A 25,858-nucleotide genomic window follows, 5' to 3' on the forward strand; every position below is an offset into this window, starting at 1 on the left:
AGAATTGAATGGAATAACTATTGTGTGTCATTCACATACGTACATCACAGTGCAAGCACGCATACAGGAAAACACATTTTAATAAATACATGAGCATGTTCTCTAAGTTATTTGCAAACACAACAGCAGAAACGGGCACCATCTGAGCGACAACAATTACTTCATTGTCGACATAGATTTAGGTGGGATTTGTCTTCAGAACAAGTTGGTGTAATCCCTCATTTGTTCAGGATTCTTCCATTGTAGTTCAGTGATGAGCAACAGTCAGTTTACAAAAGGATTTTGATGACCCATTCCAGGGTTGTCAGGACACAAAGAAGAGGAGTCTCAAGTGAAACTGTATACACCCTTTTATTATTTTACTCAGAATAGAATGAATATCGGAGTTCGTAGACCCGATCCGCAGATTGACAATGTCTCTTGGATGAGAGTGAAAACATGTTGTTTTTCTAAAAACAATGTCCAGATGACTACAACTGAATTTTTTTCTACGATTTGTCTTTATTTTTTATTTTGTACATTAAAGTGTGACATAAATCTTCTCCCAAAACCAAATATTACAAATGTTTTTTTCATGTCTCTCCTGTAGGCATGATGGGGCAGTGGTGGGCAGGCCTCTTTGCCCTTTTCATCCTTGCAACAGCACTTCTCTCCAGTTCACATGCTAAAAGTAAAGACTTTCTCTCGGGCACTCTGATCAACAATGTGGTCGCAGATCCTCGGACAGGACGTCTATATGTGGGGGCTGTGAATGCCCTTTATCAATTGAACTCTAACTTGGAAGTAGAATCCCAGACTGAGACCGGACCCAAGCGGGACAATCGTCAATGCACTCCTCCGGTCACTGATGCCTGTGAGGAGGCAGTGGACACAGATAACCACAACAAGTTATTGCTTGTGCACAGTGCCAAAGACGTCCTGGTGGTGTGTGGCAGTGTATTTAGGGGCATCTGCTCTCTGAGGAACCTGAGCCACGTAGAGCAGCGGCTGTACTTCAGTGATACCAAAGGAGAGAAGTCTTATGTGGCCAGTGCAGAGGAAGGCGTGACTGTGGTGGCCGTCATGTCGTATTTTACCAAGGACAGAGACAACTTTACGGTTTTCTTGGTAAGTGAGACACTTTTTACTAACATAAAAACTTGTATGACCTTGTATAAAATGATCAAATTCTTGTTTATGTGGTGGTTTAAGCTGTTGCACATGTGTGCTTTTTACCAGGGTCATAGGCTCGCCTCCCATCCGCGACCATTTGCTGAATGTCTATACCTTCTCTCTTCCCATTTGATTCTTTCCTGATTGTAAGGATTTTGTGAAGGCCCTTTCCCATTCAGAGGATATCATATTTTAATTTGAATTGCATTGTTGCTATAACAATGAAGACCATTGCCATAGTCAATTATTTAAATCTTATGCCCAAAACCCATGAACAAAATCCCTTTCTTTATCCTTAACTGTTCCTCACTCTTTTAAATACATTTGATATCAAACCTGACCGACTGTTGCCGCTCTGTTGTGGAGTGTGTGGACTTGTGTGCTCCAGGTGAGCAACCCGTGTAGTGAGTTCGAATCAGGCTTAACACTTCGCTGCAATGTCCTTCCCTCTCTCATTCTTATTTCACACTGTACTATCCTGCCCAATAAAGCCTACGGGCCGAAAAAAACCTTTGCTGACTGATTTTATTTTAGTAGAAAAATATGTTCGTATTGCATTTTATATAATGTAAACCTAATCCTGTCTGACCTTTCTTTGCACAGGTGGGCAAGGGCTACGGAAGCCATGACAGTACCAAGCTGATCTCCACACGTATTCTGCAGGACTATGGGGACTGGGTGGTTTTTGACAGTATTATTGAGGCCTCTGCAGTGCAGGCTAACCCGTTTGTCCTGCGCTACCTCCACGACTTTCGCTTTGCTTTCAAAGACTGTGGCTTTGTCTACTTCCTGTTCTCACGGACGCTGGGCGTTCAGGACACTAAGAACTTCACATTTATCTCCAGAATGTGTGAGGATGATCAGGGATACTACTCCTACACCGAGCTTCAACTCAACTGCAGCATATCAAACAAGTTCAACAAAATCCAGGTATTAAACATAAATATGTCCATTTGGTCAGGAACTGAATTGGGTAGAATAGAAAGACACAAAAGTTTTCTTTGTAAATTACTGTATTCTTATTTTCCAGGCTGCCTATGTGTCCACACCAGGAGTGGTCTTGGCTCAAAATATGACCAAATCAAACCAATATGGGCAGGTTTTTGCATCAGACAAAGTGCTGTTTGTAACATTTACCTCAGATGAAGATTCACATTACTCTGCCATGTGTAAGTGTTTCTTATGACATGTGTTACATTCCATTTATTTATTCTCTAATTACTGCATTTATAATTTATTTATAGCCTAACCTATTGTAAGAGGTTTGTTTATTATTTTTTTGCAGGTATGTATCCTCTGCGCTCTATTAATAATAGATTGGTGGAGATCATTGGCGCTTGCTATAGTGATGGTGGTATCATCAAAAACAAACCCGCGGTCTATTCTCCTTATTCCTCTAAGTCAGAAGAGTTGTGCCTTAACAATAACCAGGTATGCAACACAAAAAAATGCTTTTTTTTTTTTAAATTATACGTATTTAGACTCCTCTATGGTCTTTTCTCCCTCAGAATAACATGGCTCTTAAATACAAGTGTGGAGCTGAGTTTCTGCCTTCACCCCTGGCCAGTAAGGCTGAGTTTGCCTTAAGCTCCGAGCCCGCATTTACCCGAAAGGGTCACATGACGGCAGTGGCTGTAGCAATTGAAATGGGGCATGCTGTGGCGTTCCTGGGCACCTCCACTGGAGAGGTAAAGAAGTTTATACTGTTGAAAGTGTTAGGATGTTGTGTGCCATATTATACCCACTAAACATGTTGCAAATTACAAATGCACTTCAAATTATAATTTGTACTCTTTCTCTTCTTGTTTCTACTTACATAAGGATAAGTGTGAGAAAAGCTTAGGCGTGTTCTTTCCTATTCTATTACTACAATAGTCTGCTTCACGATTAACCCCAACTCCTCACACTCCTGTACATCCAGAACTCTGCCGACCGTCTCTTCACCCGCATTTCATCCCTGTCCATAGATCTCCACTGGCCCTAGCACAATAAGTTCAACCTCCTCACCACTGTGTACCAGCCTTCATAACCTGTTCCCCCCCTTCCTGTCAGAACAACCTGTTGTATTATGACCGCATACTATTAACACTTTAGAACAATTAACGGGTAAATCTTTTCAATTGCTTTAGGCTGTAGTATCTGGAATTTAAAGGCAGTTCAATTGTGCTTAATTTGCTCAGTTTATTATGCTTTGTTTTAGGTTCTGAAGGTGCACCTCTCGGCCCACTCGGAAGGGAACGTCCAAACACTGGCTGAAGCCACGGGAGATAAGGTCAACAAGGACCTGCTGTTTGACTCCAGCCTTCAGCACCTGTACATTACCACAGAGAAGAAGGTCAGGCATTCACAAAGCGACTGATTGATTAACTTTTCATCAGATCCATCTTCCTCCCCTCTGTCTGTCCTGCTCCTCTGTGTTCACACCACCAAGGTCATGGGCCCAGCATTTTATCCAGCTATGCATCTTTGTTTCAGTGAGTTGTCTGTGACTTAATGAATCCCCCATTAGCTTTATCTGTCGTTTGATCATAAATTCATATGTTTGACTAACCCGAATGCATCGGTCTACATTGCCACACAGAAGCCGTCCATTGATTTATTCATTCATTTTCTCTGTGGCAGCGTGCTTTGTTTTCCACTTCATACATCCTTCCCTCTTTTGTCCTTTCATCTTTTTGTCGCTATCAATCTTGGCTGAGGTGAAATTGATGTTATTGATTTAGAAATTAATTAATTAGAATGTACTTCAAGTGGGCCCTTCACTTTGATCAAGTCAAGAGACGATGCTTGGATTTGTTCCATCTGTTCATTTATATGTATTACATAAGCTCTGTGCATGAAAGGAACTCTCAGCTGGTTTAAGATGGGGAAAAAAACAAACTAAAATAACAAAAGCTAATTATATGTACATCCAAATTTGTATTAACAATGCCAACAACTATATGTATACATTTTGTTTTGTGTTCATGTCTATATTTACCTCCTGCTCTGGGGATTGCTTTATTGGAAAAAATGTCTCATAATTACTGTGTCAGTGTATATTTTTGTGTCTCACTGATTATTGTCCAGGGTGCAGCCCAACTGAGGTTTGTCACCCACAGATTTAGCTGAATATGAATAATTGAATCAAACAGATTTGCAGTAGTGTGGTGGTGACACATGAAATATGTTGTCGTTTCAGATCAGTAAAGTTCCTGTTCAGGCGTGTCATTTGAAGGCAGACTGCCAGTCCTGTGTCAATTTGAAAGACCCATACTGTGGATGGTGTGTGCTTGAAGGAAAGTAAGTCTTTTTTGCAAGCAGTTTTTGTTCTGTTTGATCTTTTAAAAATAAATGATATAGTGTATTTCAATACAAAAATAAATATATCTACTGTACTTGTGCAAACTGAAATGTTTCAGTATAATCTGCCTAAAACTTATTGTATTTCAAATGTGGAGTCTAACCCATACACTGTAAACCAGGGGTGGGCAATTATTTTCCTCCAAGGGCCATATTCGAATCCAGGCAAGTAGCGGAGGGCCGGCCCGCGATCATTGGTGTGAAAAAAAAATAAAAAATCCAACAAATTAAATATCAAATAAAATATCACTTTTCTGTCAAATAGGCTATTGAATCTATTATTTAATTCATTTCACGTCATATTTATTAAGGATACAAGTGCAGACAGATGCCTAAGGGCAAACATTTAAAAAAAAAAAATATTACTTGTCATGTTTATATTATAAAGACAAAAGGGCCGCATGTGGCCTGCACGCCGCAGTTTGTCCACCCCTGCTGTAAACTGTCAAATTCAGGCCACTAACTGCATGCTTTCATTTGAACCCTAGATGTACCCGCAAGCAGGAGTGTAGTAGATCCATGGATGAAAACACCTGGTTGTGGTCCCCTAATCAGCAGTGTGTCCAGATCAAGGCCTTCTCTCCTCCGAACATCAGCTGCAGGAAGACCCAGCAGGTGAGAGGCACTTACTGTGCACATGTCCGTGCCCTCCTCTGCTCCTCTCCAGGGCCGACGCTCTCCGAGTTACTCCAACTTCAGAGTGTGCTGAGCTGTGCTTTCTGTAAACGCCCTGCCTCGGATGTCTGAGGCATTTCCTACAGCTCCCAAGTAGATGGACCTGAAGGGGCCTCAAGCAGTGGGTTTGCTGCTATATTACTGGCAAATGGAAATGGCATCATTTTGTTGAATCATTCCAAAATGTTGAAAAGGCTAGAAGCAAAAGATTGCTGTGAGGATGGACATAATTTGTGTACCAAACATGGAATATGAGTATCATTTGCCATGTTATTTGTATGCTTTGGCTCCTGTATATTATTTTATCTATGCTTTTTTACGGTCTCACATACTTAATGAGTTTGCACATATCATTTTTATCCACATTTAATTTTCTCCAAAATGGTACAGTTCAATCAGCTTTCATCACATGTATTGCAAAGCACAGGTGTTATCAGCAAATATAAAGGCGCTTTCCATCATGGCCTCTACCTCCTTGGAGATGTCTTAGTTTTTAGAGTAGAAAGAGATGGGTCCAACATGGTTTTAACCTCAGCAAACTGCTAATGTGGTTCTATCCCTTAGAGGAGTGCGTGCTTCTTCCTAATCAGGGGACTTTGGGACCAGTGTGTGAATTAACTGCTAAGACAAAAATATTTGCAGTCCTTACTCTGCGGTGAGGTTAAAGAAAATCCCAGGTGAAATCTTTACTTGAGCGCGAGAGAAGATCAGAAAGTTTTGGTGGTTAAACTTGGGATAATTTGAAACAGCAGAGTCAGGGAGGAGTAATGAGGAGAGGGTGCATTGTTGAATAGTAATTATTACAGTACCACACACATACCTGACTGTACACAACAGTATCATGCATTGTACCATTTATCAAGGTCTACTCAATTCAGACTCCAGTTTATACTTCTCTTTACTCCTCATGCTCTCCCTTTTTAGATGCATAAATCCCAGTTACTTGCAAATATAGATACAAATGAAACTGTTTTAGTCCTGGTTTAATATTGATGTTTATGATTAATTTGTTATCTTCAATGTTCTCTAGGTGGACATCATCATCCCCTCACTGCCCAGACTGCGGTCAAATGATACTCTGAAGTGTGTTTTCGATTCCTACACCAGTGAAGCAGCAATGGATAGTTACAGTAAAGTCGTCACCTGCTCATTGCCTGAACCAGTCCATATCCCACCTACTCCAGAACTGCAGGGTATGTCTCCACATGAACTTAATCACCAGTAATGACCAATTTCACATTCACACACACATCGGGTTGAAATATCACAACCTGTTGAATGATGGAGACAAGTTGTGTACCAGTTACTGCTTTATCATAATAAACTAAATGTGTGTGTCTCACGCACGCACGCACACGTACACGCACACACCTTTGTTAGTTTACTACATGAAATTAAAATGTAATTTTCTGCTTCTAGATTATGTGTCTGTTCCAGTCAAGGTCATGGTAAACAAAGATATTGAGGTGACTTCAAGCCAGTACTACTTTTATAACTGTGCCGCAACTGTCAGAAAGAACCCCAACACACCGTAAGATTTGTCATTTTGAAATAAACACAAACATTTCAGTGTCTACTTGGGTAAAAGTTAATGTTGTTCATGTTGTGTACTTCAGGTGTATCTCGTGTGTGACCAGTGACTGGGGCTGTCAGTGGAGCGCTGAGGGGCACATCTGCAGTGACCAGGACGACACTGTTCATGCGAGCCACATAATCAAACCCCAGCAGGTGTGTTTAAACATGTTGGTGCAAGAAAAATGATTCTCAGTTTACCTGATAATGATGCTTATATTCCTTTCCTGAATTTTGGTTATATTATAAAACTACATGAAGTGTTTACACTTGATGACGGCCACAATATAAAATCTTAGTGATGCATTGTGGAAATTACATTGACCCGTGTCGTTCGTTCCAATGTCATGGTTAAAGCCGGACCGCTGCCCCCAGTTTGGGTCTCCAGAGCCTCTGCTCATTCCTGTTGACTTCGAAATCCCCATCAGTTTCAAAGGCCGAAACCTGGACATCTACTCTGTGAGTCGTCTTACAAGTATTCAGTTCTGAATAATGCATAAGCAACATTTCATTTACTGTGTGTTCTCTGTCTAATGTCCGCAGGGTCAAAGTTTGACCATTGGGACTGAGCTGATGAGGAATACAGAACACCCAGTTATTCAAGAGGAGGGCTCCAAATTCTATTTCAAAGGATACAGGGTAACCAGTAAATGTTTTCTATATATATATATACAATTATATTTGTTACTTTGTCAAAGTTTAAAGGACATCACTCAGGCGTAACATTAGGACCACTTCATTTTCCTGTTATAGGTGCCATTATTAGGACTTTCGTCCTCTCAAATTCAAACTCATGCATTGCAGGCAAAATGTTATAACCAGTATTCCTGTTTATTTTAGTGTAATATAATAATATATAGGTACAGTATATGTACTTCAACAAAATTTGTAAAAGCTACCCATGTTATAATTTCCTGAGTCCTCAGTTGTCAGTTAAGGTCTAAAAATATAATGGGTGAAAACCATTGTTTGCCAAAAAAGTATATCTTTGATTGCTCCCTCTTGTGACATAAGCAGCAGTATAATGACTTTCCCTTAGTCATGAAACGACGGGTAGCCTTTGTATGTCAGGGACTTTTCTCTGCTCATTCTCACTTTTTCATCCAGTCTGCCTTATTGATTTCCACTTCCTGCTGAGTAGAAGTCTGCTGATGTGCACTTGAAGTGTGTGTGTGTGTGTGTGTGTGTGTGTGTGTGTGTGTTTAAGCCAGTGCCCTTTCATTACTTTTATGTTGGCCTTTGCAGTATCTTGTCTCAACTTTTCTCCAAACTTTTCTGCTTCAGAATCTACTTAAATCAACTAGGCTTGTTCTTTCATTCAAATATTTACATTTTTGCAAGGCCTACAACTTTAGCCAATGAGGGAACAAAGTCATTAAGAGTGAGATGTGTTTTTTTTTTAATTCTATGTTGTGTATTTGTGTCTAGTTTACATTCGACAAAATGCAAGAGACAAATATTTCATTCCACATCAAAGACCGAAGAACAGAGAGGAAGATTGACAGTACTCTGACAGGTTAGTAAGGCTGCAATATAAACTACAAATTAATTTTACCCTAAACACTACATTATAAGCTCTTGCTAGCATACATTTATACGGCCATAGCTGTGATCATATCACATTGTGATATTGGATGGTGTTATAATCCTCGTGCCCTCTCCTCCTGTAGTGGTGCTGTATAACTGCTCAGTGGGCAGGGAGGACTGCAGTCTTTGTAAACACGCTGACTCAAAGTACCAGTGTGTTTGGTGCGCCTCGTCCCAAACCTGTGTTTACCGCCTCCTGTGCCCGTTTCAGCAGCGGGAGCTGTGCCCCAGCCCCGAAATCACAGATGTGAGTTTTACTTCTACTGTACCTCTTGCTGTTAGAATAAATAATTTGTTGAAAGTGTACTTAAGTGCATTTTTGTTTACTTCAGATCATCCCTCGTTATGGCCCGCTCAATGGCCATATCTCCGTCACCATCAAAGGGTCCAACATGGGCATTAAGAAAGACGACATCAAGAAGATCACTGTGGCTGGAGTAGATTGTGTGCATCAGGAAGACCGATACTCCGTCTCCACAAGGTACAAGTCAATATTGTTATACTTTACCCGCGGTCTTTGACATTTTTACTACACACAATCTAGTCAAATACAACACAATGTTTAGAACATTTAGAACATCATCTAAACAAAAATTATATATATTTCTTTTTTAATTTCTGTAAGATGCAAGTGTTTTGCCTAGATAAAGAGCTGTATCATTTGGCCATAGAGAGATTTGAATTGTCAATCAATCACAGAATGCGATTCCGCCTGTAAGTAGAGCGTCTCATGTTTAGTTTTAGAGCGTATTTGAGTGGAGGCCATGTAACCATTTCACATTGTTGGTCAGTTCAGACATTTTGTGCTTTTGGACCGTCTGCTGTTTTAATTGATTTTACATATACCTGAATACTAAATCTCTGCCTGCAGCTCTAACCGTTCTGATGCTTTGCATTGACAGTGTGGTGTGTGAAATTGGCCCTGCAAAGCGAACGCCTCCGTCTGACATCCCGTTCCCTCCACGTAACCAAGGCACTGTGACCATAGAAGTGGAGGGGGGTAGAACAGGAACGTCGCAGGTCTTCTTCACCTACCGGGTAAGTTGGTACTTATCCTGCATGCAAGTTGTTATAGATAAATACTGATTGTGTGAATAGCAACTGACATGTACCAGAAGACAAAAATGATGCTCCTACTGTATCTGCAGGTGCACTAGACTACTTATTTTAGCTTGTGTTTGAATAGAACATCATTTACATAAAGCCTCACATGAGTGTAAAACTGTTGGTATGTTTATTTTTGGATATTCCTCAAAATCCCCCACAATATGAAGCGTTTTCTGTAAGAGCTTACATCGTTCCTTTGTGTGTGGTTATTCTTAAAATACTTCCAGAGTATTAAATGTCCTGCTTGTACAAACAAATGTCTTCACAGTTAAGGTTCCTCCTGCTTGTTTGTTTGTTTGTTTGTTTGGCGTTTGCTATTTGATCCAAATATTACTGTTTTAATTGAGCAGCAATTAACTTTTAACTTTAATTATTTTATTTTTTTCCTTTTCCCCACTATCTTCACCTCACACACACTCTTGTGCAAATTGACTATTTTGTTAGACTTAAGTTTTTTGTGTTTCATAAACCTCATAACTAAGTGCGTAATTGCTAGATTTGTTTCATTTGCACATCCATTTGTCTTGGCAAATAATATTCTTAATGCAGCCACAAAAAAGTCCCACTTTTTTTTTCTTCTTCAGCCCCAACTGATAAATGTGGGTTCCATCAAAAACAGCATCCAGCATTAAAATGACAAATATTAGAATCCCTGCATACAAAGGGCATATGTTTTCAGTCCTTGTTTGACAGATATACCTGTGTAAGCTATTTGACAAAGCGATCCCTCCCGCGTGTCATGGAATTAGACATACACCGATGCTATTCCTTAACACATAGAGAACACAATTCAACCTAGAATATGAAACGACACAGAAACATCAGACATTTGTGTGGCATGCATGGGAGAAAACGCGGGGACTGTGTCAGCCAGGCCGTTGTAAGGAGCCTGGCTGACCCTCCTGCGTCTCACCCCCGCGTCTCACTCTGTTTTTTCCCATGCTGGTTGGTTTTATTAGATATTCTGGAATAGGCGGGTCACATTTCTCATTGGTCAGCCTCACATCAAGGCACTTGGTATTTTTCCGTAGAGATCAAGCCTGCAAGGGGGGGTGCAACTCCCCCCCTGGGGCAACATTCTTTGGCCCATCTTTACGACCCCTTCACAAACAAATGCTGTCACACACCCGTTCTTCTCTTAGACTAATGATGCAGATAAAATATCACTATTATGCAGATAAAATACATCACAGAAATATAATCATATATTCACATTTTATCACAGTTGTTGTGCTGGTGTATGAAGTTTGCCTCTTGGGAATGTTCATTTTTTTCCTTGCCAGAACCATTTTATCAGAACTTTACAAACGCATCCAAGCTGTTGCGCGGATTCAAAAACATGTTATATTTTATTTTACACCTTTCTTTCGTTCCATCAAACGAGGACATATTATGCTCCGTGCACAGCTGCTCTTCCAGATCTATGAGTTGCAAGCCGCCACATTCTTCAGCGCAGTGCAGAATAAATATATTTTTGTTTGCTATTCTGTCTGTGTTTTTTTTTTGCAGCAGCAGCAGCTCCATTTCTTATCAATGCACAAACGTATTATAGGCTATATATAGCTTATGTGGTGTTGTAAAGTCTATGTATCAAGTGGTTGTACACATCTTTGGCTGGTGTAATTTTCTTTAGCTTCTGATATTAAGCTCCAGACAGTGGCACCGGCGCTTACAGCAAAAGTCATATTGGCAATAGTCGAACATTAAAGATTTAACCAGTATTTTGTTCAAAGTTGCCCCAGTGTCCATGTGCTGTTGTGGCATTCCCAGTTTGTCCTCTGCGCAGATGTGGGTTTAAAGACTACTGTGTTCAAAAAATGAAGAGACTTTAGGCTAAAAATATGGTAGTATGTTTACAGTTATTTTATATCCCTAATTATTAACAACAATGAGGACCTATTTACTATATATCATATATTCCCTTGTCAAAAATGTGCACTACAATTTTCTATCATCCTCTTTGTTGCTTTATATTTCATCTTTGTACTTTCAGGATGGTAGAATAGTTGAACTTCAAGCTTTCATTTCTTTCTTTGAAGGACCCAAAACCACTCTATGTAAAGCCAGCCAAGGGTCCAGCAGCAGGAGGAACATTCATCACCATTGAAGGAGAGGACCTGGACACCGCAACTAAAGATGACGTGGCAGTCAGTGTTGGAGGAGTACCTTGTGAAGTGTAAGTTAATTTGTAAGAACAAACCACAAAAGCTGTGTTGCACGACTTGTCAATACTCGTTGTCTCAATTGCTTTGATAAGGCTTTGGTGAAAACCCAAAACAGCTAACAAGAAACAATTGTAGCAAAGTAAAGGATTGTGGTCTATTTTTCCTGTTCTTTGGCCATAACATTTATTTGTTTGTTTTTCCTTCCCTATTTACTTTTCAGTCTGTCATTTGGTAAAGAGATCATATGCAAGACGGGCCAATACCGTGGACAGAAGGTTCCCTCCGACCCCCTAACTGTGACCGTGAACTATGGGAAAAACACCACAAAAGATGTGCCAGCTGCTTACCAGTATTCTGAGAACCCAAAGATCACAGGCTACAGCCCCAAGTCCAGCTTTCTGTGGTAAAACATCTCTTTAAGTAGCAGCCATATCGTACAACATTATAGTGAAAGAATACACGCAACATTGAACGTTAATATTAACACACAACTTTGTAGTAGTGGCGTATTAGTCTTATTAGTCATGCTATTTTCATCTTGAAGTGAATTAAAGAGTATGTTGTTGTGTGTTGTTGTGTGCAGTGGTGGGCGCAGTATTGTGGTGACCGGAAACGGCTTTGACTTGATTCAGAGAGCTACAATAAAAGTTTTGCAGGACGCCACACCTAATGAGGTATGTGTTATGAAACTGGCTAATGAATACTGTATATATGAAGTACGCTCCCCTTTTCTTTTCCATATTTTGTGGGTAATAAAATAGTTAACTTCCTCACAATCCAAAACGCATACACAAATAAATTGCGCACATTCTCATGTTATTCTTGATTTTATTGATTTTATTATTATTAACTTTTTTTTTTTAAAACAATAATAGTAGTATTTATGTTCACACAATAAGTTGATTATTTAAGTGTCGGACATACTTTGGACATGTTCACAACAATGTATTCTAAATATATTGATGCACACTTTTCTGGACGTTCACTTTTGATGCCTCTTTACATTGTAGTACAATCCTGTCGTGATACGAGGTTCGACGGTCAAGGTTGGATAGCTCAATGAGAAGAAGTAAAGCTGATGGCTCAGGTCCGAATGCGCCTTCGCTTCAACCCATTGTTGCGTCAGCACCATAAGCATCACCTTAACAAACTATAGGCCCAGCAAATGAAAAACACTAGAGGTGCTGCCCGGTGGTTGAGTGGGTGGGGCGTGGCGCACATGTGCCGGGCTCCTGGTGCGGCCGGCCGTGGAGTCATGGGTTCAGTTCCCTGCTCCGACGATTTGCTGTGTGTCCTTTCTCTCTCGCACCCCGTTACGCACTGTCTTTCCTGTCTGGTGAAGCCTACGGGCCAAAAATCAAAAGGGGGGGAAAAAAAAGAAGAAGAAAGAAATACAAAACGGCAACACTATCGATACCGTTTTAAACAAATATTCACAAATGATGCCAGCGTGAAGTCACACATCGTGGACTATGAAAGCACAGAGTTGTTTTTCACCTGGAGACGCTCCAGAGTGCATTCACGCTGGGTCAGGTCGCTCATGCATGATCCATGCTGCTTTAGCCCTAAAAGCTTCTGGGCTGTTACCTTTAGTTCTTTAGCAATTTCAAACGGTTCCTAAAAAGTGCATTTGGTTGTAAACAGTAAAATACTTTACGGGTTACACCATCTGACTGCGCGTTCACACGGCACGCCTTCACAGATCTTACTGTCAGCTGCAGCGGGAGGCAAAACATAATGTTTAATGTGCTTATCGGTCTGATCGAGTTCCTAAATGTAAAGACATTTTTTTTGGCCAGGTGGGACGAATTGGATTTTAACTAGGGTCAGATAAACTGTTATCTTCCTGGGCTTGTTTATTTGTTGGCAAAAATACCAAACACCATATTTAAAGTAAAGTGATTCCAGACTTGTAGCAGAGCTGTATCCTTTTCTTCAGTTTTCTACTCTGCTCCCACTGAGCTCCCCTCTGTCTTCCTGCTTCAGACAGAGTTTGTGATGGAGTGGTGATGAAGCGCTTCACCTCCTCTCCCCTGCAGAGAGAGAGTGTCAGTCAGAGGGCTTTGGCAGAAAACTAAAAGCACTGTCGTTTTCCATCCGTCTCAGACACAACACAGTGTCAGTGAGAGGCAAAAGGACTACACAAAGAGCTCATAGGCTTCTGCACCTGCACTTGTCTTATTCAACTTAATTCCACTTCCACATCTGTGTCTAGACGACTATTGTAAAAGCTTTGAAAAGCCACCTTTTTGTTTTCCTTCAACAGTTTAAAAAATAATTAGATAGATGGATAGATGGATAGATAGATGGATAGATGGATGGATAGAACAGCCTATGTACATCTGTATGTTGCAAGGTCACAATTGTGTGCGTCTTTTTCTGTTTTCCAGTTTGTGCAGAAGTCAAATAGTAAAAATGACACCGTGCTTCACTTCACCTCCCCGGCAGTGAACTGTTCTGTAGAGTCAATCAGGACGGTCCTGCAGCTGGACAATGTGGTGGAGGAGCTCAAGGACTTCAACTATCACCTCAACCCCACCTTTGACCGGCTCAACAAGAACGTCATCACTGAGACCAGCATCATCATTGTCACAGTGAGAGCGCACACCTGTGTTTATAGCTAAACTCAATAGCATTTTGCCACTCGGCCTTATTTGACATTTCCTTCATTCTGTTTTCAGGGTCGTGGATTCTCAAAAGCCATGACGGCCAATGAGGCTCAAGCTTTTGTTGGAGATGCTTCCTGTCATGTCAATATACTGCAGGTGTGAACTTTTTATTCTTTGTTATTATTGTTAAAATGACTTGGCTCAAAATAGTTGAGCTTGGCAACACTGTAGAATGAGAGAATTAAACCTAAATTATGTAGAAAGTCAGGCAGAAAAGACAATTGAGCAATTCACAAGAATGACTAAGCTTACTTCATGTTTCCAAACCCAAGGTTGGTTGAGGTTCATGTGGAATTAAATGGCAAAGTAAAAACATGTATTTATAATAACAATTTTTGCGACTCTGCAGGATGATAAGTTGATCCTTGAGGCTCCTTCTACTCAGCCTCGAGCCCGATCCAAACGCCAACGCAGAGACACAACCAGCGACCTGCTCGAACTCGTGGTACGCACAATCAGCACTTGACTAAAACATACTTGTACAGCATTTGTGGAAGATAACATGAACACTTTGAGTCCAATATTTTACTGTTGTGTCTCCAGGTGAAATTTGGGGATGGCGAATGGTTGGTGGGCTCCGTGTACTACGCAAGAAAAGATGAAATCCCCCTGGCTATCATCATCCCTGCTGTAATTGTTCCTATGCTTCTCTTCATTGCGATCTCAGTCTACTGCTACAGGTATATGTTGTACGTGGACATATGTGAGGTGCCTCAACTTTGTTTTTTAACCCGTTTGTTTAATTGTTTTAGGAGGAAAAGTCGGCAGGCAGAGCGCGAGTATGAGAAGGTCAAACACCAGCTGGAAAATCTGGAGGAAAGTGTGCGAGATCGGTGCAAGAAAGAGTTCACAGGTAAAATACACATCAGATACGGAGCTTCCTCTGGTTAGGGCAAGGCCTTTCTTTTCCTCAATGTTCTGCAAGGCTTGTGCAGACTGAAATCCAGAATGAAGTTGTCACCTACACAAGTTTGTCATATTTCATTTGTTTGGAACTTAACATCTAAAGACCTGAGACCAATTGTCCTAAGAGGTTTAGATCATAATTCATGTAATGTGTTTATGGTTTATGATCTGTTGATTGATGGTAGTCTCTTATTGTGTCAGATCTGATGATTGAAATGGAGGACAATACGAGTGATTTGAGCGAGGCCCGTATTCCCTTCCTCGACTACAAAACCTACACGGATCGCACCTTCTTCTTGCCGTCTAAAGATGGTGCCAACGATGTCATGGTCACGGATAAGATCCAGATCCCTGAGAATCGCAAGGCAACAGTGACCCAGGCCTTGAACCAGTTCTCCAACCTGCTCAACAGCAAAACCTTCCTCCTCAATGTGAGTTTACCGTTTTATCTTGACGGCTCTGAAAAGATTATGAACAAATTTAGTTTAGAGATGTTGACCAGCCAAGTTCCAATCAAAGTCTGCTAGAATAAATGCAACAGAACTACTCAAAATTATTATTAAATCAGTGGGTTTTATTTTACACAAATGTATTTCAATTATAAAAACAAAGGTTGGAAGGTAAAGGTGTGTCTATGCAACTCTTAAAACTGCATATTTTAAATGCGAAGAGAATGCATTGCATTTAAGAAAAAGCAATTATTTAGGGGTGGATTGACAAATGATTAGGAATGCAGTCAATTAATTTGAGTCATTGGCAATATCTATTCAATTTCCATTAATGCACTTAGAGGTTTCATTTCATAAAGTCATTCCACAATTGTTTCTTTTGTAACAGTTCATCCGCACTCTGGAGAGTCGCCCTGACTTCAACGCCCGGTCCCGTGGTTATTTTGCCTCCCTCCTGACGGTGGCGCTGCATGGAAAGCTAGAGTACTACACCGACATCATGCGGACACTGTTGCTGGAGCTAATGGACGAACATGTGCAGAACAAAAACCCTAAACTCATGCTCAGGAGGTCAGCGAATATGTCATGAAGAAATAAAAAGTGCATTTACATTGTTGACGTCCTTCATAGCGTTGGCTTTGTTCCCTGTGTAGGTCGGAGACTGTGGTGGAGCGGATGCTTTGTAATTGGATGTCCATTTGTCTCTATCAGTTCCTCAGAGTAAGTTTTTTTTTTTTCAAACAACTTTAATTTTATTTTCACTGTAACTGCAATCTACTTTTCCTAACTAGAAATAGACACTATTTAAATGAAGTGTGGATTGCATATCTTGTGTTTAGGACACAGCGGGAGAGCCTTTGTACAAGCTGTTCAAGGCCTTAAAACATCAAGTGGAGAAAGGGCCAGTGGATGCCAAGTTGAAGAAAGCCAAGTACACGCTGAATGATACCGGGCTGCTGGGTGACGATGTGGAGTACTGTGTTCTGGTTAGTAAAAGTTGTACTAGCAACTATGGAATTTTCAAAATATTTCAAAGTTTTTTTGCTTCCTAATAATTGATGTTTGCTTTCACAGACTTTGCAGGTACTGGTGCATGGAGAAGGACCAGATGTGACTCCTGTCAAAGTGCTCAACTGTGATACAATTACACAGGTTTGTTGAGAAAATGAGCCAAAATTCAGTTTGCATGACATCCACAACGAGCGCCTTAAAAGTAGGTTTTCTAGAGGATACGCCATCTTCTTTTAATTTCTTTATAAAATTAGCGTTTGGGAAGCCATTCTTCAGCCAATTTATATATATTTAATTTATTGTTATATCTTTGAAGACAATCCAACACATTTTACACTGTATTATTCATTCATGCCACACTTGGTGGTGTAAGCTACTATTGTAGCCACAGCTGCCCTGAGGCAGACCGACTAAAGCTGCCATTCTGAGCCATCGGGCCCCTCCGACCACCACCACTCACACACCCGATTCATACTAGAGAGGTGGATGAAGTGTCCTGCCTAAGGACACAATGACAGTTTGCACTAGACTGGAGGCACTGGCGCCTCACTGTGGCCATGTGTGACAGTGGTCTCCCATCCAAGTAGTACTTGTCTGCCTTGTTAGTACCTGACAAATAAGTTGTTTTTTTGTTTACAGGTGAAGGAAAAGATTATTGATCAGGTATACAGAAATCTTCCCTACTCTCAGAGGCCCAAAGTGGAGAGTGTTGCTCTTGGTAAGACATTTTAATATATTTATATATATTTTTCTACTCCTTGTATTATTTTTTGTCTTCATAATTCTGTGCTTGTGCCTGGAAGGAATTTAGATCATAAAATCCACTCAGTACAACATTGAAAAGACCACTTAGATTTGCCAAGTTGATTTTAATTGTATTACAATTATTGTCTGATTATTATTTTATATCTTGCACATGTTAATTGCACTTCCTTGATTTTTTTCAATGTCTTCCTGTTCTGACAGAGTGGCGTCCTGGCTCCACTGGTCAGATCCTGTCTGACCTTGACTTGACCTCACAGAAAGAAGGGCGCTGGAAGAGACTCAACACTTTGGCTCATTATAATGTAAGTTCAGTACTGTTTTCACTTCAGACTTGAGAAGGATCTCGACTTTGCCACTCAGTTGAAACTAATGGATCTTACAGCTGATTAATTTGACTTCCATTCTGATATTTTATGTCTTGAATGACACTCAAGGTTGTTTTGGATTATAGATTATACTTGTGAAGTGGAGAGAAATGCTGAGCCACCAGAGACTCCCGCTGTAGAAAACAAAAACTTCAAGCTTTCTCTGTCTCGCATCTGACATTTAAACTAGATGTTTTGATCTATTCCCTGTTGTCTGAGTAAACAATCTATGTCCTTTAGGTCAGAGATAATGCCACTTTGGTGCTGTCCAGAGTTTTGCACACACGGGCCTTTCACCAGCATCAGGACAGCTATGAAGAGAGTAAGTCAACATTGGAAATTTCATCTGTTGTATGGAAAAACTGCATCAAACTGTATTGTTTTTTTTTTCTCACTCACAGAAAATTCCTTGTTAGAAGATGACAATACCTACCACCTGGTGAGAACGTCGGATGAAATGGACGAAGGAAAGTCCAAGAGAGGCAGCATGAAGGATAAAGCCATGACCAAAGCCATTACGGAAATCTACCTGACCAGGCTTCTGTCTGTCAAGGTGGGATGGCAAACTCACAAAAACATCTACAATGGAGTTTAAAATACACTTTCTATGGATATATTTAAGTTACACCTTTTGAATGATGTTTTCAATTTGTTTTACTTCAAATAGCCACTACATCGAGGATTTCCCCCCCTCAATTATTTATTTGTGTTTAATTTCTAATACTTCAGCAAACTTTTGATCAATTCTCTTGTGTTTTTAGGGTACTCTGCAACAGTTTGTGGACGATTTCTTCCGTAGTGTGCTCTGTTCAGGCTCTGTCGTTCCACCCGCTGTCAAGTATTTCTTTGACTTTCTGGATGAACAAGCGCACCGACACGATAATGTTGACGAGGAGACGTTGCACATATGGAAGACCAACAGGTAATGATCAAACCCAGTGTCGCTTCAGGGTTAAGCATCAGCCGCCATTATCACCCAACAATAGACCTTTCAAATTTGTATTCCTTTTGTTTATTTTTTGTTTCGCTGATGGAATTATTTATTATGATGACTTTCTCCTCGACACAAAGACAAAATTCTAATGAGACACTTTCTGTGTTTTATGCCTAAAAACTAGAAGAATTGTGTATCGAGTAAAAATCATAACAGCCAAAGAAGACATTATGCAGAATCAACTTTTTATGTGCTTACTCAGAGTTGTGTTTAAATTTATTTTGCCTCAAATTAATGCAGAATTACTCAAATGTACATAGAGTGCTCATCAAATTACAGTTTGTACCTGTATCCTTGCCCGTGACTCCGCAAAACTGAAGGAAGTTTAGAATCTGGATCTTACCTGTGATCATAATCCACTGCTGGGGAAGTCAATATATGAAGTTGTTTTAGATTTTTCTGTTACGGTTTGGAAAGAGCAAAATGCATACTAGCTTTATCAAGTGTTCTTCAACTCTCTCAAAAAAAATCACTATTTTGGGAAACCAGAAAAAAACTTACTGGAGAAATTAGATGTTTATTGTATTCTGTATCATATGTTTAACTCACTGACTACACAGAGTGAAGGTGATACACTATCTGCCTTTGCAAAATGCAGCTGAGCCCAAGAAAAGTCTTATTTAACTGACAGGTTGTTATCGTGACAATATAACCATTTACTGATAAATTATGGCAATGGCATGACATGGCGACAGATTCCTCCGTTTTCTTTATTTATTCCAAAAGTCTCGAGCTAGCCTTGAGCTCGGCCTGTCAATCACTGGGAACGTCCACACACGCACACACAAACAGGCTGGACAATGAAATATTCAGCAGCAGTGGTAAATTATTGACGAGAGTTATGGTCTTTGGTGGGACAGGCGGCGTGAGCAGATGAAAGGATGCAGGGATGAGTAAAAGGAGGGAATCGGAAGTCCTTTTTGAAAGTAGGGAATTAGAAAAATCCAAAGCCCGAGAGAATATTACTGGTGGTTTTATTCAAGGATTTTACACATCGTAAGTGTGAATAAGTTTGACCAAGACTTGTTCAAGTGTACTTATATGTATACGTGTCCTAAGTAGCTGATCTCTGTTTCTAGCTTACCGATGCGGTTCTGGGTGAACATTTTGAGGAATCCCCACTTTGTCTTTGACGTGCACGTAACAGAGGTGGTCGATGCTTCGCTGCACGTTATTGCCCAGACTTTCATGGATGCTTGCACCAAGTCCGAGCACAAACTTAGCAGAGTAAGCAATCGATTTAGAAGAACTATATCTGTCTATTTATTATCCTAAACACTATTTGTACCAACTAGGAGTCTCCAAGCAACAAGCTGCTCTATGCAAAAGAAATTTCCACATACAAGAAGATGGTCGATGAGTGAGTCTGTTGTACATTATGGAAATATTTTGCAAAATGCACGTATATTTAAAATATGCCTTCACTTGTTTTTGTTCCTCAGCTACTACAAAGGCATTAGGCAGATGGTTCCTGTAAGTGACCAGGACATGAACACTCACCTTGCAGAAGTATCCAGGGTATGACCTTTTATATTTAATCTAGTTAAAAACATGTTACATTTTGCATTAAAACTTGTCATTGTTTTGTATTATTATCTGCTGTATATTCTGTAGCATAAACATTTGGTGTATGCAGTTGTGAAATAACACTCTTTTTCACTTCTCATTGACAGCAACACACAGACAAACTGAATACACAGGTGGCCTTACATCAGCTCTATCAGTACGCCAGCAAATACTACGATGTGGTAAGAACACTATAATCACTATGACATTGACATGATTGTAAGTTGTTGTTTTTTTACACCCATCTTATTCAAAGTGTTATTATTGTTTCAGATTATTCAGTCACTAGATGAAGACCCCGCTGCCCAAAATAAACAGCTCACCCTTCGGCTACAACAGATTGCCGCTGCCCTTGAGAACAAAGTCACTGACCTTTGATCTCTGAACTCTTCAAGAATTTAGAAGAGAGAAAATCACAAGATGTCACTTTTGATGCACCATTTCACAAAAAGACTGTAGCTTGAGAAAGCTGGAACGAGCTGAGGTTAAGATGACTTTTCATACGTGAAAACATGTCGTGCGTATCTACTGCACATTGGTTTCGCCATTCTTTCCAGAAAATGCCAAGAGGAGACCTGGTGCCTGCGAGGACAAACTCTGTGAAAGCAATTCATTTTAACGACAGACTTTTTTATATATATATTTTTGGACAATATGGACATTCAACTTTGATTTGCCCCACCATGAAGACATGCCCAATGAGTGTTTGAACAATAATGAAGACCTGAGCAATCAGACGCTTTTATCAATTTCAATTGGACTTTCCTTAAAACTGTAGATAGAACTGTAGTCAGTTATTGTACGAGGGAAATCCGTATTTAAAAAGTGATAATCAGCCGATGATAAACAATTATGGTACGTAGAGACTTGGCACGCTATTGAGTGTATTCAGGGTACTGCATATTTTAATTTCATTATTTCAGTTTTACTTTTGCTACACTGCAGTTTGTATTAAATGAATGCATAGAATTTACACTTCACAGCATAGATACTTTTCACCATAATCCATCTTTCTACAATCATTTATGTGTCATTATTTTCTGTTGATTTATGTTGCTATTGGACATGTTATTTGCTGTGAAAACTGTAAACAAGGGCTCTGAGCCACATTTTAATTGTTAAATTTAGTTTATTATTTTTTAATCCTTGCCAAGATCTTTGAATTTGTCTTTTAAAGACAATGCTGTCAGACTTTCAGATTCTCACATTAACTGTTCTATGAAGTGTCTTAGACCTTATGATCAGTCCATCATGGGCTGTGTGCCTGTAGCAGTGAAGCCAAATGGAGTCAAAGGTACATAGTTATTCTGAATAATTGTTAATTAAATACTGGGTTGAAATACTACATAGATTATTTAAGAGACCACTGTTTCTTCAAGGCGAGCCCCTTTTTGGTTGGTTTCGACTGATATTGCAGCAGTTGCATTGTTTGTATGAGTTCTGCAGTCAAACGTAAGCAGCAACATAATCTCCCTTCAGTTGGATTTGTATAAATTAACTGATCACAATTTCATAAAATCATGTCATATTTAAATGATGCCGTGAAATGTCTATGCTTTTTTTGTCATCAACTTTGCTTCTTTTTCCACCGCCTTCTTGTCACCAGCCAGTGCCTTAAGTAACTTTCAAGAATAAGAGACACAGAAAAACCAAAAATTATAATTTTCATTTATGGTGACGCGTTAAAACCATTTCCATACATTAAAACACCCAATAATGTTAGAAAACCTGACTTTTTCTTTCAACTTGACTGCTCAAATGGGTTTCTGTTTCTTGTGCAAGTTTGTTTTGGAGGATTGTGTGGCTTGCTGTCACTTTTTCCTGTAATAAGTGAGATGCCAATTATGATGCTGCCAGTTTGACTCTCCCAGACAAATGCCACCACCACACTTCCATAAAACTAATAACATGGAACAAATGTTTTCAGAAGTTGCTAGAGCTGTAAGGTCCTGAGCTTCGACTAAAGGAATCAAAGAAGTTATTTTTGTAAGCAAACATGTGTACCATTTTGAAGGCTTACTGAAATAAAAATTGCAATCTCAGTACTTTCAAACATAAGATGTCCAACGGTAGCCTGCAAACTGAACAAGAAAACAATTGCTTCAAAGGTTTATAACATTCTTTACATTGCATACTGCTTTTTTCAAGTATTATTATTCTTGTAAAAATCCACTTAAGAATAATGACAAATAATGTTGATTGTTTGTGAAATAAAAAAAAGGACGGATTCAGGCTTGAATAGCTTGCTTGAACTGAAGTGATGCCCATATCAGTGACTCTTCTGAAGAAGTAGAGAAGTGGGCAAAATGTATAGATTTACAGATATCCAATAAATTATGTTTTTACTAATGAGTTTCTTGTCTCTTCTTTTCCAGTAGGTAGCCTCAAATGTATGTACAGTATTTATGCTTTGGCAAAAAGAACCCGATATGAGTGTTTTGTTGAGCAGCGTAGAACTAAGATGCTCCTGATGTTGTAGGTCAGAAATGAAGAAAAACTCCTCAAGGACGTCTGGTCTCCTCAACTCAAGAAGGTTAAAACTACGGTCTATAAGCAAGACGTTGGACTTTTTCTATATTTATTCCATTTTGTCCATCTTATAAAAGGGACTCTCAAGCAGCTTGAAATGCTGTGCATAAAAATAAAGCTGTAACCCAATTATGTTCATTCAAATCCATCATTCTGGGAAGTATCAGGGTCAGTTTGTACTCCAAACCCACAAGTAATTCCCCTAAAATAAAATGAATAAATGAATAGGATTTTTATTTGGATTCCGCCTGGATGTTGCAGTTTTTTTTTTTTTTACTGAATTTGCTTTCTGCTTTTAAAAGAGAATTGTCAAAACCCAACTGATGCTCATTTTAGTGTCAATCGGCCGATCCCTCCAGAAACCAGCTTTACTCAGTCTTGTATTTAAGAAACTCCAGGGCAGGATTTAAAATCTGATTTCCTCTGTGCAGAGCTCGTTTCTACTTATGATTAGAGTAAACCAGACATCCGAGTCCAAAACTACAGAGTCTCAGCTTCACAAAGACTCCAGTAGATTGTTTGTGCTCCAGAGAGTTTGGAACAGCTTCAGTTTTAAATTGGCCCCAAGCAAAAGGGGTTAATTAACTAAAAACATGGCTTTGTAACCAGGGCCGGCCCAGCCTATAAGCGAACTAAGCAGCCGCGTAGGGCCCCGAGGCGTTAAAAGGGCCCCCAATCTGGCAACCCGTCTTATGCGAAGTGCAAGCGCAGCGTGCGCCACTAGTGTAGTAGCGCTGCTGGCGCGGCAGTGCACACAGCGGTAACATATAACACACAAACCGCATTTATTTGTAATGACAATCTGGCAACCAAGACACCAAACCTGCGCTGATTGGTCAACTTCATTGTGCGCGAGGAGATCGAGAGCAAAACATAAACACAACAGAACGTGGTCCTCATGTCCAGAGGAATATATCTCCTGGTGCCGAAAAATGAAAGAAGAAACTTCTTGACGATGTAAAGAAACTGCAAACTCAACAACACTCTCCAGGTATTGAACTTCTCTTACAAAGAGACGGTTAATGCTGCTGTTTGAAACAACACGATTCTGTCACGTTAGTTCGCTCAGGCTGGAGGCGAGGAGAGCTCTGCCCCGCGCACAATAATATGTCTGAATGAAAGATAATAAGCTTCACATTTACACCAGCCCGGGAGTGTTAGCTGCAGGTGAGGCCGGTGAGGGGCGTCTATGCCCCGGGTCACTAAGAGGCGGAGATCCGGTCCGGACGAGCGCCGTCTCGCCCAGAACCTCTGATGTGAGACTTTGGAGTGAACAGTGTGCAGCCCCTGTCCCGGGCCCCTGTCCCGGGCCCCTGTCCCGGGCCCCTGTCCCGGGCCCCTGTCCCGGGCCCCTGTCCCGGGCCCCTGTGCAGCCTCAGTTAGAGATGAGCGGGTTTGAGTTTGCGTCCCTCTCTCTCACATCACCATGTGTGAGATCAATCGTGACTCGTGATGTCTGTTTTACTTTGACTTCTTAAAGTGCAATGAGAGGAACGTAAAGGTTTATGCACGTGAGGTCCATCAGCCAATCACATCGCAGCATTGTTTCATGCAGGAGTCCAGTGTGTGATGTTCTGATCAGAACAAACATTTATATTGTAATTAACTTTTAATAGAGCAATAAAACGTTTCAATTTATTTAAAAAGCATCATTAGACTATTTGTTATAAATTATAATAAATTGATAGTGAAACATAACCAGACACATTAAAATTACATCTGTTATAGAAAAATACTATATATTTTTATATAAAAGTGGCAAAGTTGCAGAAACGCAGTCTCTTCACAATAGCTAGGTTTGGATCTTCACTTCTCGTTCTGTTCATTCTCTGGGAATAACATGTTTGCACTGTCTAGTTTTATGAGTGTTATCAAGCAATGCTTATGCCATTTGTTTAATTTAATATAACTTGTTTTGTCACTTTGGCAAGAAGGAACAGTTGGGAGCAGTAAAAGATAAATTAGTAAGGATAACTATTACTTTTACATTTTCAGTTAAAATTATATTATTCATAGCCAATATTGTATTGAATAATTAAGTACACTATTGTATTAATAACTGGCTTTAGTCATTTTCTCCTGGCACAGTTTCATCACATCATCATTTTATAGCATTACAACCTCAACATTTTACTCTTACTTTAGCCGGCTGGACCACATTAAAATTCACCAGAAGACCCAAAAAAGGTCTGAAAATCTCTGGCCCCCAGACCCCCCCTGTTCATTCATTTAAACTGCTAATGTGGCTGAAGACCCTTAACGCCCACAAATACGCCCAAAAACATATCTGGGAGATGTGTTATTTGTACAGGGAGTAGAGGTGATGTCAGTGGAATACCAAGTTACATTGTGGGATTTAAGTTATCAATATTTGAGCTTGTGAGGTGCTTAGAATAAACTAACTGGCAAAAGGATGCCCTGGAGTTTTGGTGCGCTTTGTTTGCGTTGAAGAAAGTTCCCATATGTGAATTGTTCACTGACAATGGCAATAAAACTGATTCTGATGACGTGGTGAGGGGCCCCCAAATATGTTTTCGCTTAGGGCCCCCTGAAGGCTTGGGCCGGCCCTGTTTGTAACGTAGCAAGAGATCTTTTGAAAAACAGCCTTTTTCTCATTGCCTGTAAATGCACAATAGAGTCCTGACAATAACAGTGTAAATGGCGCCCTCGTGTGTTCTTAATATAAATTGCCCTATGGGAATCAACGTTAGAGTTAGGATTACAATTTCTGTTCAATAGGTGGATGTAAATTGGTCCATGCAGAGGCCAACACCCTCAGACAAAGGGACCCTGGAGCACTTGAGCTCCTTTCGAGCTCACGATACGGAATATTGAATAATCCATGGAGACACTGGCAAAACCTGTAGTCTAAAACATTGTAAAATCTCGCCTACTTAGGTTTTTCTATGCTTTCTATCCAAAACAATTGTCTTGAAGCCTCAACCACACTTTCTGCTGGTGAGAGGCAGCAGGAGCCTCGCTCTCATTAACACTCCCAGCTCCC

The 25,858-nt window shown here is 40.1% G+C and overlaps 1 protein-coding gene across 1 annotated transcript; it reads left to right on the forward strand.

Moving 5' to 3' along the window:
- The first annotated feature begins 586 nt into the window (after positions 1-586).
- Positions 587-22,674, forward strand: plxnb2a.1 (plexin b2a, tandem duplicate 1). Its single transcript, XM_072453829.1, has 40 exons — positions 587-1,107; positions 1,756-2,082; positions 2,183-2,321; positions 2,438-2,583; positions 2,661-2,840; positions 3,353-3,487; positions 4,334-4,434; positions 4,983-5,109; positions 6,200-6,362; positions 6,589-6,700; positions 6,786-6,897; positions 7,099-7,200; positions 7,285-7,380; positions 8,170-8,257; positions 8,412-8,575; positions 8,661-8,809; positions 9,231-9,366; positions 11,475-11,611; positions 11,821-12,003; positions 12,184-12,274; positions 13,991-14,194; positions 14,282-14,365; positions 14,619-14,714; positions 14,813-14,949; positions 15,022-15,122; positions 15,377-15,606; positions 16,013-16,194; positions 16,278-16,344; positions 16,464-16,610; positions 16,699-16,776; positions 17,275-17,353; positions 17,602-17,702; positions 18,006-18,087; positions 18,167-18,318; positions 18,527-18,687; positions 19,839-19,986; positions 20,055-20,119; positions 20,202-20,277; positions 20,433-20,507; positions 20,599-22,674. The coding sequence occupies exons 1-40, from the start codon at positions 592-594 to the stop codon at positions 20,701-20,703; spliced, it is 5,574 nt and encodes a 1,857-aa protein (XP_072309930.1). The 5' UTR covers positions 587-591; the 3' UTR covers positions 20,704-22,674.
- Positions 22,675-25,858: the final 3,184 nt, after the last annotated feature.

The sequence above is a fragment of the Eucyclogobius newberryi genome, unplaced genomic scaffold, assembly GCF_026437365.1.
Source record: "Eucyclogobius newberryi isolate DKJ021-1_F unplaced genomic scaffold, fEucNew1.0.hap1 SCAF_2, whole genome shotgun sequence".
NCBI lineage: Eukaryota > Metazoa > Chordata > Actinopteri > Gobiiformes > Gobiidae > Eucyclogobius > Eucyclogobius newberryi.

Excerpts from the sequence above, each read along its gene's own strand:
- plxnb2a.1 (XM_072453829.1), top strand. The coding sequence starts at position 592 with ATGATGGGGCAGTGGTGGGCAGGCCTCTTTGCCCTTTTCATCCTTGCA. Across the intron at positions 2,841-3,352 it reads TGGGCACCTCCACTGGAGAG|GTTCTGAAGGTGCACCTCTC; the intron begins GTAAAGAAGTTT and ends GCTTTGTTTTAG. Across the intron at positions 7,201-7,284 it reads GAAACCTGGACATCTACTCT|GGTCAAAGTTTGACCATTGG; the intron begins GTGAGTCGTCTT and ends TAATGTCCGCAG.